Source organism: Oncorhynchus masou, chromosome 4 (assembly GCF_036934945.1).
Source record: "Oncorhynchus masou masou isolate Uvic2021 chromosome 4, UVic_Omas_1.1, whole genome shotgun sequence".
In the NCBI taxonomy this organism is placed as follows: domain Eukaryota; kingdom Metazoa; phylum Chordata; class Actinopteri; order Salmoniformes; family Salmonidae; genus Oncorhynchus; species Oncorhynchus masou.
This window is the reverse complement of record NC_088215.1, coordinates 7,138,730-7,151,839: the sequence shown is the minus strand read 5'-3', so window position 1 is coordinate 7,151,839 and position 13,110 is coordinate 7,138,730. Positions and strand designations below refer to the sequence as shown.

The 13,110-nt window shown below is 43.6% G+C and overlaps 1 protein-coding gene across 1 annotated transcript in view; it reads left to right on the top strand.

Moving 5' to 3' along the window:
* Window positions 1–686: 686 nt before the first annotated feature.
* Window positions 687–13,110, top strand: part of LOC135520538 (voltage-dependent calcium channel gamma-1 subunit-like) — a 43,669-nt gene continuing 31,245 nt past the window's right edge. Inside the window, exon 1 of the mRNA XM_064946170.1 lies at window positions 687–1,224. Within this exon, the coding sequence (XP_064802242.1) occupies window positions 990–1,224 (235 nt within the window). The 5' untranslated portion in view covers window positions 687–989. The remainder of the gene's footprint in view (window positions 1,225–13,110) is intronic.

Here is a 13,110-nt window from a genome sequence, read left to right as displayed (position 1 = left end):
GTAAGACTTTCAAGTATTATTACTTTTTGGGGACATTGGTGAAGCTCACTACCATGTACTATCAATCTGATATGTGCTGGAGTTTGGCATAGAGTCAGTAATGTCAGGATTGGCAATACCGGAGTCTGGTTCCTTGAGGGAAAGTCAAAGCCACTCTCAGGCCTGCAGCGAGACAGCTGCTGTTTACAAACACATTTAGTCCTTGTAAATAGTTTAGAGATACATAGAAACTCAGACCAAGCAGTTTGGGGATAGCAACAACACAAATCCTTTTAAAACAGCATCCACAAATTGCCATAGCATGGACATGAGATGTCAGTAGCCCGGTGCAGTTGTAAATGAACTGGTAAAAATGGCAAGTCCTAGATTTACTCTGTGTCACAGCACATGTATAGTTCACTGAGATGTTTGCCAAATAAAGTGTGTTGAATATATTACAGTAAGTACCGTGAGATTAAAATTATTTACGTCCCTTATCATGGCTCTTTATACATGCACACTTTGATGTAACCCAATAAAGACAGCCTGACATCTTGAATCACTGCACACATTTATAGAAGCAGCCACCCCTCCCCCCTTCCACACCACACCATGGCAGTCGGTTTGGTCATCAACTTTCCTGATCCACCTTAACAGCTGTAGTCTGAGGCACACAAGCCCCCCTCAGTCAACACAGTCAGAGAAGGGAGAGGGCCGTGAAAACTAGGGCACAACAAAACTGACCCCTTTCCCTCAAACCAGAGGCACAGATCCAACAGAGAGAGAGTGGGAGGGTGTAGGCTGGGGAAGAGAGAGACATTTGTGAAAGGCTGTGTGGCTGTTATTAAAGGAGTGAAGCCCGCGGAAATCCACCATCGACGTCCCCAGAAGTCCGATGTCACCACAAGTTTGAAGTCCCTTCAAGTCTGATCCAAGTGAGGACCTCGGCGCTACGCATTTCCTCTTCATTGTCCATTTTCTGGTCAGTGTTTCCACGTACAAACTGCACCATGCACAAGCGTACGAAGGTGAAGATGACGTTCTTTGTGATCCTGGTGGGTATGGCGTCCATGTTTACGGCGGTGGTGACGGACCATTGGGCCGTGCTGAGCCCGCGGGTGGAGCAGGTGAACGCGACGTGTGAGGCGGCCCACTTTGGCCTCTGGAGGCTGTGTAAGAAGGTCATCTACATCAGTGAGGTGGACTACAATGGAAAGGGTTGTGGACCCATCAGCTTACCTGGAGGTAAGACAAGATACACGGAGACGGCTTATAAGTTGGACCTGAAAATCTGCACTGTCTGTGTCTACGCTAACCCTGAACCTCTCTATCCAATGTCTGAGGCTACTTAATGTAACACCGACCAGTGTGGCACTGTAAAACATTGTCTGTGTCTATAACTACTGTTAAAACGGATACACACTAAGTGCTGACCGAGAAATATGTGCTATCACACAGTATTAAAAACAGTATTTGGATAGTTGGAACAGGCCTGAGAGATTGGGTTTGGTGGAAGGGGGTCAGTTAGCTCTTGTTAAGGCCATGGTTCAACACTTAGCGGTTAGACATGTCACCAAGCACCAGTCAACTTTGCTATGTGGTCAGCTAATGTTCCTCTTAGACCACAAGCCTTCCTGGTGTGTAAAACTGCTTGTTTTACTAAATTGAGATATTGAGGCTTCAGAAGCCCAACAGTGTGAGGATTAGCATATGCTACAATAAATAGCACAACAATAAGATAAACTAAGTCGAGCACTTTCAGACTGACCACAATACTTTCAGACTAATCTTGACCTTTAAAGTCCCAATCCAGCTACATCCCCACAGTAATTAAACGATGAGGTGTCTCTCTCCCCAAGCTGTTTGCTCTCTCCCCAAGGTGTTTGCCAGCTCCTCAGCAACTAAGAACTCTTGAAGCTGCAGTATTCCCCGAGTCCCAGCTCTAACAAGGCTAGCTCCAAGGCCTTAAAATACACTCTATAATGACTGCAGTTATCATTTACTCCAATCAAAACAGGACCCAGGGCAGATTCCAATCTGGACCACGGAAGATCCGTTTTTGTAGCACGGTTGACATTTAAAAAGGTAATTTCCAATTTTGCAAACATCTGCAGCATTTACTTTGAATGTGATCTCCGCGACTGAGGTAACATTGCCTTTAAGTGGTGCATAGCCAAAAAGGGCCGATCGGATTGAATCCCGGCTTTATCCGACCATTGAATGACAACTGATGCTTTGATCCCACTACACTAACTTGTGATGACTCAATATCAATATCACATTGAGTGAGAAATAAACTCATCGACAGGAAGGGGAATAGTTGAGTGAAGCTTGTAAAAGCAATACAACACATAGCTTAATGTAAGGAACACTACCACCCGTCTGACTGTGCCGTTGGTTCGGGAATGCACCAAGCTTAACATCGTAAATCCCTTAATTCTTTATAGCTAGGAGGGGTCAGCCAAGATTGTTTACAAAATGAGTCCCAACCTGGCATTTCCACCTGTTCATTAAAGTGCCTGCACCAGTCGACATTATGAAATTCCCAGAGGCCCAGAGGTGAGCTAACTATGGAGTGGGCACATTTGCTTCAGAGAATCTAGCCAAGATTGTCCTAAGGGTGTGTGTGTGTTCGGGCAAGTGGCCTTTGCTGATTGAAGCTTTTAAATAGAGGAGCAGTCAGAAAGACCTCAAGAAACACAGTGCTGAACGTAGCATAAATCATTCTGCTTTGTATCAGACACTTACTAAAGTAAGGAACACTGTTGTGCAGGTTATTTAGAGATACCCAAACTTACAATGTCTTATTAGATACATAGTGTTGAGTACCATCAGACGTAGGCCTATCATGGATACACTTGGTGGTCAGTGTGGGTGGTCTCTATCCACACAGAGCTGGCTTTTACAGTTGAAGTTGGAAGTTTACATACATTTAGGTTGGAGTCATTAAAACTCGTTTTTCAACCGCTCCACACATTTCTTGTTAACAAACTATAGTTTTGGCAAGTCGGTTAGGACATTTACTTTGTGCATGACATAAGTAATTTTTCCAACAATTGTTTACAGACAGACTATTTCACTCTATCACAATTCCAGTGAGTCAGAAGTTCATATACACTAAGTTGACTGTGCCTTTAAACAGCTTGGAAAATTCCAGATAATTATGTCATGGTTTTAGAAGCTTCTAATAGGTTTAATTGACATATTTTGAGTCAATTGGGGGTGTACCTGTGGATGTATTTCAAGGCCTACCTTCAAACATTATGGGGAAATCAGCAAAGACTGTTGACCTCCACAAGTCTGGTTCATCCTTGGGAGCAATTTCCAAACGCCTGAAGGTACCACGTTCATCTGTACAAACAATAGTATGCAAGTATAAACACCATGGGACCATGCAGCCGTCATACCGCTCAGAAAGAAGGCGCGTTCTGTCTCCTAGAGATGAAAGTACTTTGGTGCAAAAAGTGCAAATCAATCCCAGAACAACAGCAAAGGACCTTGTGAAGATGCTGGAGGAAACAGGTACAAAAGTATCTATATCCACAGTAAAACGAGTCCTATATAGACATAACCTGAAAGGCTGCTCAGCAAGGAAGAAGCCACTGCTCCAAAACCTCCATAAAAAGCCAGACTACGGTTTGCAATTGCACATGGGGTCAGAGATTGTACTTTTTGGAGAAATGTCCTCTGGTCTGATGAAACAAAAATAGAACCTTTTGGCCATAATGACCACTGTTATGTTTGGAGGAAAAAGGGGGAGGCTTGCAAGCCGAAGAACACCATCCCAACCGTGAAGCACGGGGGGCAGCATCATGTTGTGTGGGTGCTTTGCTGAAGGAGGGCCTGGTACACTTCACAAAATAGATGGCATCATGAGGCAGGAAAATAATGTGGATATATTGAAGCAACATCTCAAGACATCCGTCAGGAAGTTAAAGCTTAGTCACAAATGTGTCTTCCAAATGGACAATGACCCCAGGCATACTTCCAAAGTTGTGGCAAAATGGCCTAAGGACATAAAACTCAAGGTATTGGAGTGGCCATCACAAATCCCGTACCCCAATCCTATAGAAAATTTGTTGGAAGAACTGAACAAGTGTGTGCGAGCAAGGAGGCCTACAAACCTAACTCGGTTACACCAGCTCTGTCTGGAGGAATGGGCAAAAATTCACCAAACTTATTGTGGGAAGCGGAAGGCTACCCAAAACGTTTGACCCAAGTTAAACAATTTAAAGGCAATGCTACCAAATACTAATTGAGTGTATGTAAACTTCTGACCCACTGGGAATGTGATGAAATAAATAAAATCTGAAATAAATCATTATGTCTACTATTATTCTGACACTTCACATTCTTAAAATAAAGTGGTGATCTTAACTGACATAAAACAGGGATTTTTACTAGGATTAATGTCAGGAATTGTGAAAAACTGAGTTTAAATGTATTTGGCTAAGGTGTATGTAAACTTCCGACTTCAACTGTACATTTTTGAAAAATAACTCATTGGCGAAACTACAGACAACTCACACTCCTTAACTCTAATCACAAAAGAAAAAGCCTAAACTTATTTTCAAATAGTCTTTATGGGGAAAAACTCAATGAATATCTTGTTGTTAAAACTCCCTTGTTACTAACAACAAAATGTGCCTACATTGCTAATGCCACACATACAGCATTGCGTGTGAAGTAAATCAAATCAAATGTTATTGGTCACATACACATGGTTAGCCATGTTAATGCGAGGGTAGTGAAATGCTTGTGCTTCTAGTTCCAACTATGCAGTAATATCTAAGAAATTCACAACAACTACCTTATACACACAAATGTAAAGGGGTGATGGCGTGCGGAATAGGCAAGATGCAGTAGATGGTATAGAATACAGTATATACATATGAGATGAGTAATGTAGGATATGTAATCCTTATTAAAGTGCTATTATTTAAAGTAACTAGTGATATAACTTTATTAAGTGCATTTATTTAGGTGGCCAGAGATATGAGTCTGTATGTTGGCAGCAGCCTCTCTATGTTCGTGATGGTTGTTTAACAGTCTGATGGCCTTGAGATAGAAGCCGTTCTTCAGTCTCTCGGTCCCAGCTTTTATGCACCTGTACTGACCTCCCCTTCTGGATGATAGCGGGGTGAACAGTCAGTGGCTCGGATGGTTGTTGTCCTTGATGATCTTTTTGGCTTTCCTGTGACATCGGGTGCTGTGGGTGTCCTGGGGGGCAGGTAGTTTCCCCCTTGTGATACGTTGTGCAGACCGCACTACCCTCTGGAGAGCCTTGGGGTTGAGGGCGGTGCAATTGCCGTACCAGGCGGTGATATAGCCCAACAGGATGCTCTCGATTGTGCATCTGTAAAAGTTTGAGAGTGTTTTAGATGACAAGCCAAATTTCTTCAGCCGCCTGAGGTTGAAGAGGCGCTGTCGCACCTTCTTCACCACAATGTCTGTGTGGGTGGACCATTTCAGTTTGTCCATGATGTGTACGCCGAGGAACTTAAAACGTTCCACCTTCTCCACTACTCTCCTGTCGATGTGGATGGGTGCTCCCTCTGCTGTTTCCTGTAGTCCACAATCATCTCCTTTGTTTTGTTGACATTGAGTGAGAGGTTATTTTCCTGACACCACACTCCGGGGGGCCTCACCTCCTCCCTGTAGGCCGTCTCGTTGTTGTTGGTAATTAGGCCTATCACTGCAAACTTGTCTGCAAACTTGATGATTGAGTTGGAAGCATGCATGGCCACGCAGTCATGGGTGAACAGGGAGTACAGGAGAGGGCTGAGAATGCACCCTTGTGGGGCCCCAGTGTTGAGGATCAGTGGGGTGGAGATGTTGTTTCCTACCTTCACTACCTGGGGCGCCCGTCAGAAAGTCCAGGACCCAGTTGCACAGGGTAGGGTCGAGACCCAGGGTCTCAAGCTTAATGACGAGTTTGTAGGGTACTATGTTGTTAAATGCTGAGCTGTAGTCAATGACCAGCATTCTTACATAGGTATTCCTCTTGTCCAGATGAGATAGGACCGTGTGCAGTGAGATGGAGATTGCATCGTCAGTGGACTTATTGGGGCGGTAAGCAAATTGGAGTGGGTCTAGGGTATCAGGTAGAGTGGAGGTGACATGATCCTTGACTAGTCTCTCAAAGCACTTCATGATGACAGAAGTGAGTGCAATGGGGCGATAGTCATTTAGTTCAGTGACCTTACCTTTCTTGGGAACAGGAACAATGGTGGCCCTCTTGAAGCATGTGGGGACAACAGACTGGGATAGGGATTGGTTGAATATGTCCGTAAACACACCAGCCAGCTGGTCTGCGCATGCTCTGAGGGCGCGGCTGGGGATGCCGTCTGGGCCGGCAGCCTTGTGAGGGTTAACACGTTTAAATGTTTTACTCACGTTGGCCACAGAGAAGGAGAGCCCACAGGCTTTGGTAGCGGGCTGTGTCAGTGGCACTGTATTGTCCTTAAAGCGAGCAAAGAGGTTGTTTAATTTGTCTGGGAGCGTGACGTCGATGTCCGCGACGGGGCTGGTTTATTTTTTATATCTGTGATTGACTGTAGACCCTACCACATACGTCTCGTGTTTGAGCCGTTGAATTGCGACTCTACTTTCTCTCTCCTCACACTTTGCCTGTTTGATTGCCTTGCGGAGGGAATAGCTGCATAGTTTGTATTCGGTCTGTTTCTGGTCGCCTTGCTATGATTAAAAGCGATAGTGGCGGCGGGGGATATACACAGCTGTGACTTTAATCTAAGAGAATTCTCTTGGAAGATAATGCGGTCGGCAAACAAAAAAAGTAATGCAGTGGATAGACGCCAAGATGAATATAACCATTCTAGTAGGTACAATGCCAGACACCAGGGTTTCATTTGGTATCGCTAACTCTATTTGGGAATGAATAGCAATATTTATTATAGCCTCACATCTTAATGAGAGAAATACCAACCACTAGGACAGTTCCTGCCCCTCTGTCATCTCTCGGATGATGGTGCTCTCTAAGTGATCCTCCATGGGTTTTGCCATCTGTTGGAATAAAAAATGTATGTATATTGTAGCTAGTAGTCTACATAGATCAAGGAGAAATGGAGATCTATGTATATGTGTATATAAAGGTTGCTTTCCACTGTTGCTCACCTTGTTTGCCTTCCTAAATAATCATAACAGATGGTTCAAAAAAATAAGAATGACTGTAAAACAGGATATTGACATAACTTATTACATATGAATACTGTCCAGAACAGCAAACATACAATCTAGGTCAGGGATGTGGCGAGATGTTCAGCCGAAGCCAATAGGATTTTCTGTTGTGCGCAGCACTATGCAGGGGGCCAATGGAGGATAAATATAGGCTGTGCAAATACCCAGCTGTCCTGGGGTAAGAGCCGTGAGGGAGTCAAGTGTGTGCACACCTTCAGAGCCCATCTGAGTGACAAGGGCACCTGCACAAGCCAGGCATAGCCCTTCAACCCCTAACACCCTCCCTGGCGCTGACCTGCTACCCACCGTCCAAAATCATTTCCCATCCCATCGGGGTGGGCTACAAGGGTCCTGGGGTAGGCTAGTCAAAGCCCGGGCATGTAGACAACCGGAACTTCAACCACATACCAGTGCTGGGAGGGGCAACCTGGCTGTGGAAGTGCCAATGATGATTTGTTGCATGTTGGTCTTTCTGGTTTGCTTCTCTGTATATAACGATCTCAATGGTAGACTGTCTAATGGTTGGTTATATGTCCCTATTTCTATTTTAGACATGAGCTTAAATGTTTGTATCTAACTTGTGTTTCCTATTCATCCTAGCTGGCACCATCAGATATAAACTAGTCGTCTGGGGGGGGGGGTCATTTTCGGCTACAACACGACACGTTGTAGCTATAGCCTATGCAACAGGCAAAGAGAATGAAAACATGGGGCTCAAAGAAATGCCTAGCTTATGTTGATGAAATGGCAGACAAACTCACTGTGAAGCACCTCATTACAACACGATAGCGGAGGCTTATTTTGATCTCCTCACATTTCTAAAGATAGATGAAGGATTGTTTAGTGGTGCATAGAATTTCTGTTTTGAGCAGGTCAGCTAATTGATACGCTATTGACTTGACAGTTGAGTTCCATCGGGTGCTATTACTTATTGTCTCCTTGAGATGTTGACGTCGGCGAAGTGGCTCCTAGTTAGGGTGCGGTTGGACTCCATTCGCACTGAAATGTATATAACCCTGTTGGTGTGGGTGTCACTGGGATGTTACACAGTTGGACCACCCTGGCATTACTAATCCACTCACTGATAGACAGAGCATTGTCTGGACATGTGCCGAGTCACACGGTTCCGGGGTGGAATTAATACAACACAAAGAGAGCCACGGCATCTAGTAGTGTGGGACTATATTCATGGATGTTGTCGTAGGATGTCCCTTGGGGGTATCCATACCTAGGTATGACGAGGGTTAGGTTAGTAAACATGCTGGAGCTAGAACCTCATTGTCGTGTGTCCTTATTTTAGACAATACTACATGGTGTCAGAAGTGGTTTTAATAATCACATAAATGTGAAGGACGTACCAAGTAAATTGTACATTAATGCTGTTTCAAAGCAGGGAGGGGAGGGCACAATGTTGGAGATAAAAGAGCGCATATCATTATTTTGCTAGCTAACGAGCAAGGACTAAGTTACTGTTAAGCAACATGTTGCAAGAGGAAAAAACTGGCGAGATTTCAGGGTTTGTGACTCCAAGTTCAACAGGCGAGTGCTCACGGATTTCGCATTAGTCCCCCAGAGAATTTTGATTGTATGGACATTCAAAACTGGCCGAAATGGATCCGGCGCTTTGAAAGGTACAGGGGTAGCATCAGGCTTAAACGTGAAAAAAATAGGCATTTCAAGTTAATACACTGATCTACTCTATGAGTGATGAGGCCGAGGATATATTAAATGTTTCAATGTTGACCGAGGAAGAGAAACTTAACTACAGTTAAATACTGTTTTGAAACGCATTTTGTAGGGAGACACATTATATTTGAAAGAGCTAGGTTTAATATGCGCAAACTGGGGCAGGGTGAAACCGCCAACAGTTTTATCACAGCTGTTCACAAACTAGCAGAACATTGTCAGTTTGGCGCGCTCAGGGAAGAGCTGATCTGAGATCGGATTGTAGTGGGAATAAGAAATATCACTTTCTGAAAAGTTACAGTTGGATTCCCAGCTTACCTTGTCCAAAGCTGTAAACCAGGTTAGGCAGAGTGAGACAGTAAAAAGACAGCAGACGATGCTGTGCGACAGCAGCCCCCGGAAGAGCGAAGAGTGAGGAAATAAATGTATTTTCATACCTGAGCTAAAAAAAACAGAGGGAAACACAGAACAGAGACAGACTGGAGAAAACAATCTCAGACAGCACCAGTAGCTAGTTCAAGTGTTTGTCGCAGATGTGGGAAATCCCCTTTCCACAGATGGATGGATTGCCCAGCAAAGGATGCGGAATGCAGGAAATGTCACTGGAGAGGACACTTTTCAGCTGTCTGTGGATTAAAGCAAATGCATGAGGTCTCAGAGGAGGTACAGCAGGACAGCATCTTTCTGGGAGAAGTAAGGGGAAACAATGCTGGCTGGCATTCAAACAATAAATTCAATGGGGAGGTTGTGTCATTTAAACTATGTAATATTCATATGTGTAAACATACTAAATTATAATTGGCTGCATTTTACTGCGCTATGATTGGTTAAGACCACTCAAATGGTTAGGTCATGGTCAGTTTGATCCTGGTTGGCGATACGTGAACATGTCAGTTATAGCTAGCTAATAAAGAGCTACGTTAAGAAATATCCTGTAGTACTGCATTTTATTATTTATTTACTTTTTAAACTCTGTTTATTAAGTTTTACACACACACAGACAACACAAAGCAATATAAATAATATACTCAACTAGAAAAAAATAATAATAATAATAAAAAAAATAGCTTTAAAGATACCATACTTTAGACAAGTTAAACACACCAGGCAGAAGGCTACAAAGGTTAAAGGGCAATCTATAGTAAAGGGACAGAGCAAACACCTCACCATTGTTCCTGTAAACAGTCAAGGGCTTAGGGTGGAGAAATGCAACCACTCACAGACAGTCATGGCCACAGACCGACCATCCACTGGACCAAAAATAAAGTTTACAATGCTTTAAAATTAAAATAAATAAAAATAGAATGATTATTCATGTATGCGTGAACAAAATGTAAAAATAACTGGGAAAAACAAGCTCCCACTTCAGTCTCTGCCCGGGCAAGATGAACAAGGCATCCGAGGGCCACAATCGATAAGCACATGGACCTTAATGCCCCCCCCCCCCCCCCGCAAAAACACAGAGAGAAGCTACACCAACCCTTAAGTCACAGGGGGGTCAAATACAGACTTATTTTAGTTTTAATTGGAATGCCATCAGAGGATGGACTGTTTAAAGTAAGACCGGAATGGAGCCCAAGCCTCATTAAACAGTTTGGGGTTCCCACGTGAATTGAATTGAATTTTTTCTAGTTTCAGAGAGTACAACACATCTCTCACCCAATATTTATAAGATGGGGGAGCTGCCATCTTCCAATTCTGTAGTATTAGCCATCTAGCTAAAATAGTTGTATAAGCAACAGTGTCCGACTGGATTCTTGATAGGGGGGTACCTATGGGCAGTACTCCAAAAAGGGCTGTAAGGGGAGACGGATCTATAACAGTGTCATATATATCAGAGAAACATTTAAATATTAATTCCCAGAAACCTGACAGTTTATGACAGCCCCAAAACATATGCAACCGTGTGGCTGAATATTCTTCCAAGTTTGGCCCCCGATCAGTGGATACGGTGAACCACCTTGAATTGAATGAGGCAGTGTCTAGTGCTAAAAGAGGACGAGTGCACCCTGTGCAGCACAGATTCCCAGGTGTCTTCCCCAAGTTCTCCCCCAAATCCTTTTCCCATCAAGTCTTTAAAGGCACCAAAGAAGGGTTCTGTAAGTCATGAATGATTGCATGTACATCTGAAATTGCGCCCCTAGGAAGCTTGTTCAACTCCAAGATGCTCTCTATAGCTGTATTCACAGGCCTATGGGGAAATCCAGGTATGTTAGCTCTAGTCTGGAGATAGCGGAAAAAGTGGGATTGGGGGAGATTGAAGAGATTGTTTTCCTGAAACAAATTTGAATATTTCCTTGTCACTTTAACTCCCAAGTAGGTGAATTGATCCCTGACAATCCTAAACTGAGAACTTGTAAAAGAGCACTTTAAAGCAGCCTTGTTTACCGGAAAAAGCTCACTCTTGCCTAGATTCAGCTTGTACCCTGAGATTGATCCAAACTTTTTAAGAACAGATAGGGCACGTGGCAATGAGGTATCAGGGTTGGAGATAAACAAAAGGAGGTCGTCAGCATATAGCGAGACTTTCTGCTCCAAGCCCGCCCTGATTATACCTTGAATGGCATCATTAGAGCGTAGTGCAATGGCGAGAGGCTCGATTGCCAAAGCAAACAACAAGGGGGAGAGTGGACAACCCTGTCTGGATCCGCGGTGCAAGGGAAAATAGTCAGAGGACAAGTTATTAGTCCGTACCGAAGCCATGGGGGAAAAATAAAGAATCTTTATCCACGCAATGAATTTGGGGCCAAAGCCAAATCTATAAAGGGCAGCTATTGGGTAATCCCACTCAACGCGGTCAAGCGCTTTTTCGGCATCAAGTGAGACCACCACCTCCGGGTCCTCCGACGCTGGGGAGTACAGTATATTCATAAGGCACCTAATATTGAAAAATAAATGCCTATTTCTCACAAAGCCAGTCTGATCAGAGTGTATTACTTGGTGCAGCAAGCCTTCCATACGGATGGCTAAAAGCTTAGCTAGGATTTTGTAATCACAGTTTAAAAGCGAGATTGGGTGATAGGATCCACATTCCAGGGGGTCTTTGTTTTTCTTTAATAGTAATGAAATTGAAGCCTGATAAAGACAAGGCGGAAGCTTTGAAGTACTAAGGCACTCTGCAAATAGTCGAGACAAGAATGGGCAAAGCAGACCAGAAAACATCCTCTAAAATTCAGTTGGAAAACCGTCCAGACACGGTGAATTACCACTTTTCATTGCGGACACTGCTGTTGCAATCTCCTCAGGCGTAAATTCTTCTTCTAGACAGTCATGGGAGTCTGTATCAATTTAAGGCATATTCAAGCCATTAAAGAAGGAATCAATCAGCAAAGGGTCTTGAGGGGATTTAGAGGTGTATAGCGCAGAGTAAAATTGTTTGAATTGATCATTGATCTCTTTATGTATAACTGTGGTGGCACCAGACGGGGTCCTTATTTGTGGGATTAAATGTGAGGCCTCAGATTTACGGATCTGATGTGCAAGGAGTTTACTGGCCTTGTCGCCTTGTTCATAGACTTTGTATCGAGCTCGCAAGAGTAACTGTTCAGCTTGCCTGGTAGAAAGCTCATCAAATTCAGATTGGAGTAGTTGGCGCTCTTTATGCAGATCAGGGGAAGGATCCGTAGCATACTTCTCATCCAATGTGGCTATGGACTCGCTCAGGTCCCGAAGTCGTTGAGAGCGAACTCTGTTTTGATTGGCTGTATAAGAAATCATTTGGCCACGTAGGTATGCTTTGAGAGACTCCCATACGGTAGAGCAGGACATACCTGGTGTTGAATTCGTTTCTAGGAATAAGGTGATTTCAGAAGAAATGAAATTGACAAACTCCTTATTTGAGAGTAAAATAAGGTTGAGACGCCATTGATAACACATAGGAGGTCGCTGGGGAAACTCTAGTTCAAGCACTAATGGTGAATGGTCAGAAATAACAATACTCTCATAAGTACACTGCCGAAGGTTAGGCAGAAGGTTTTTGTCCAAAAAGAAGTAATCAATCCGGGAGTATGTTTGATGAACATGAGAATAAAAGGAATACTGTCTATCTGTAGGATGTAGGAAACGCCAGGCCTCAAACATAGCAAATTTCTGAAGAAAGGATTGAATAAGTCGGGCACATTTAGATGGGCCTGTAATTGTTTGTGAGGACTTGTCAAGAACTGGGGACATTTTACAGTTGAAATCCCCTCCTAAAATCAATAAATGAGAATCTAAATTGGGAATAGCAGACAGAAAGGAAGAAATTAA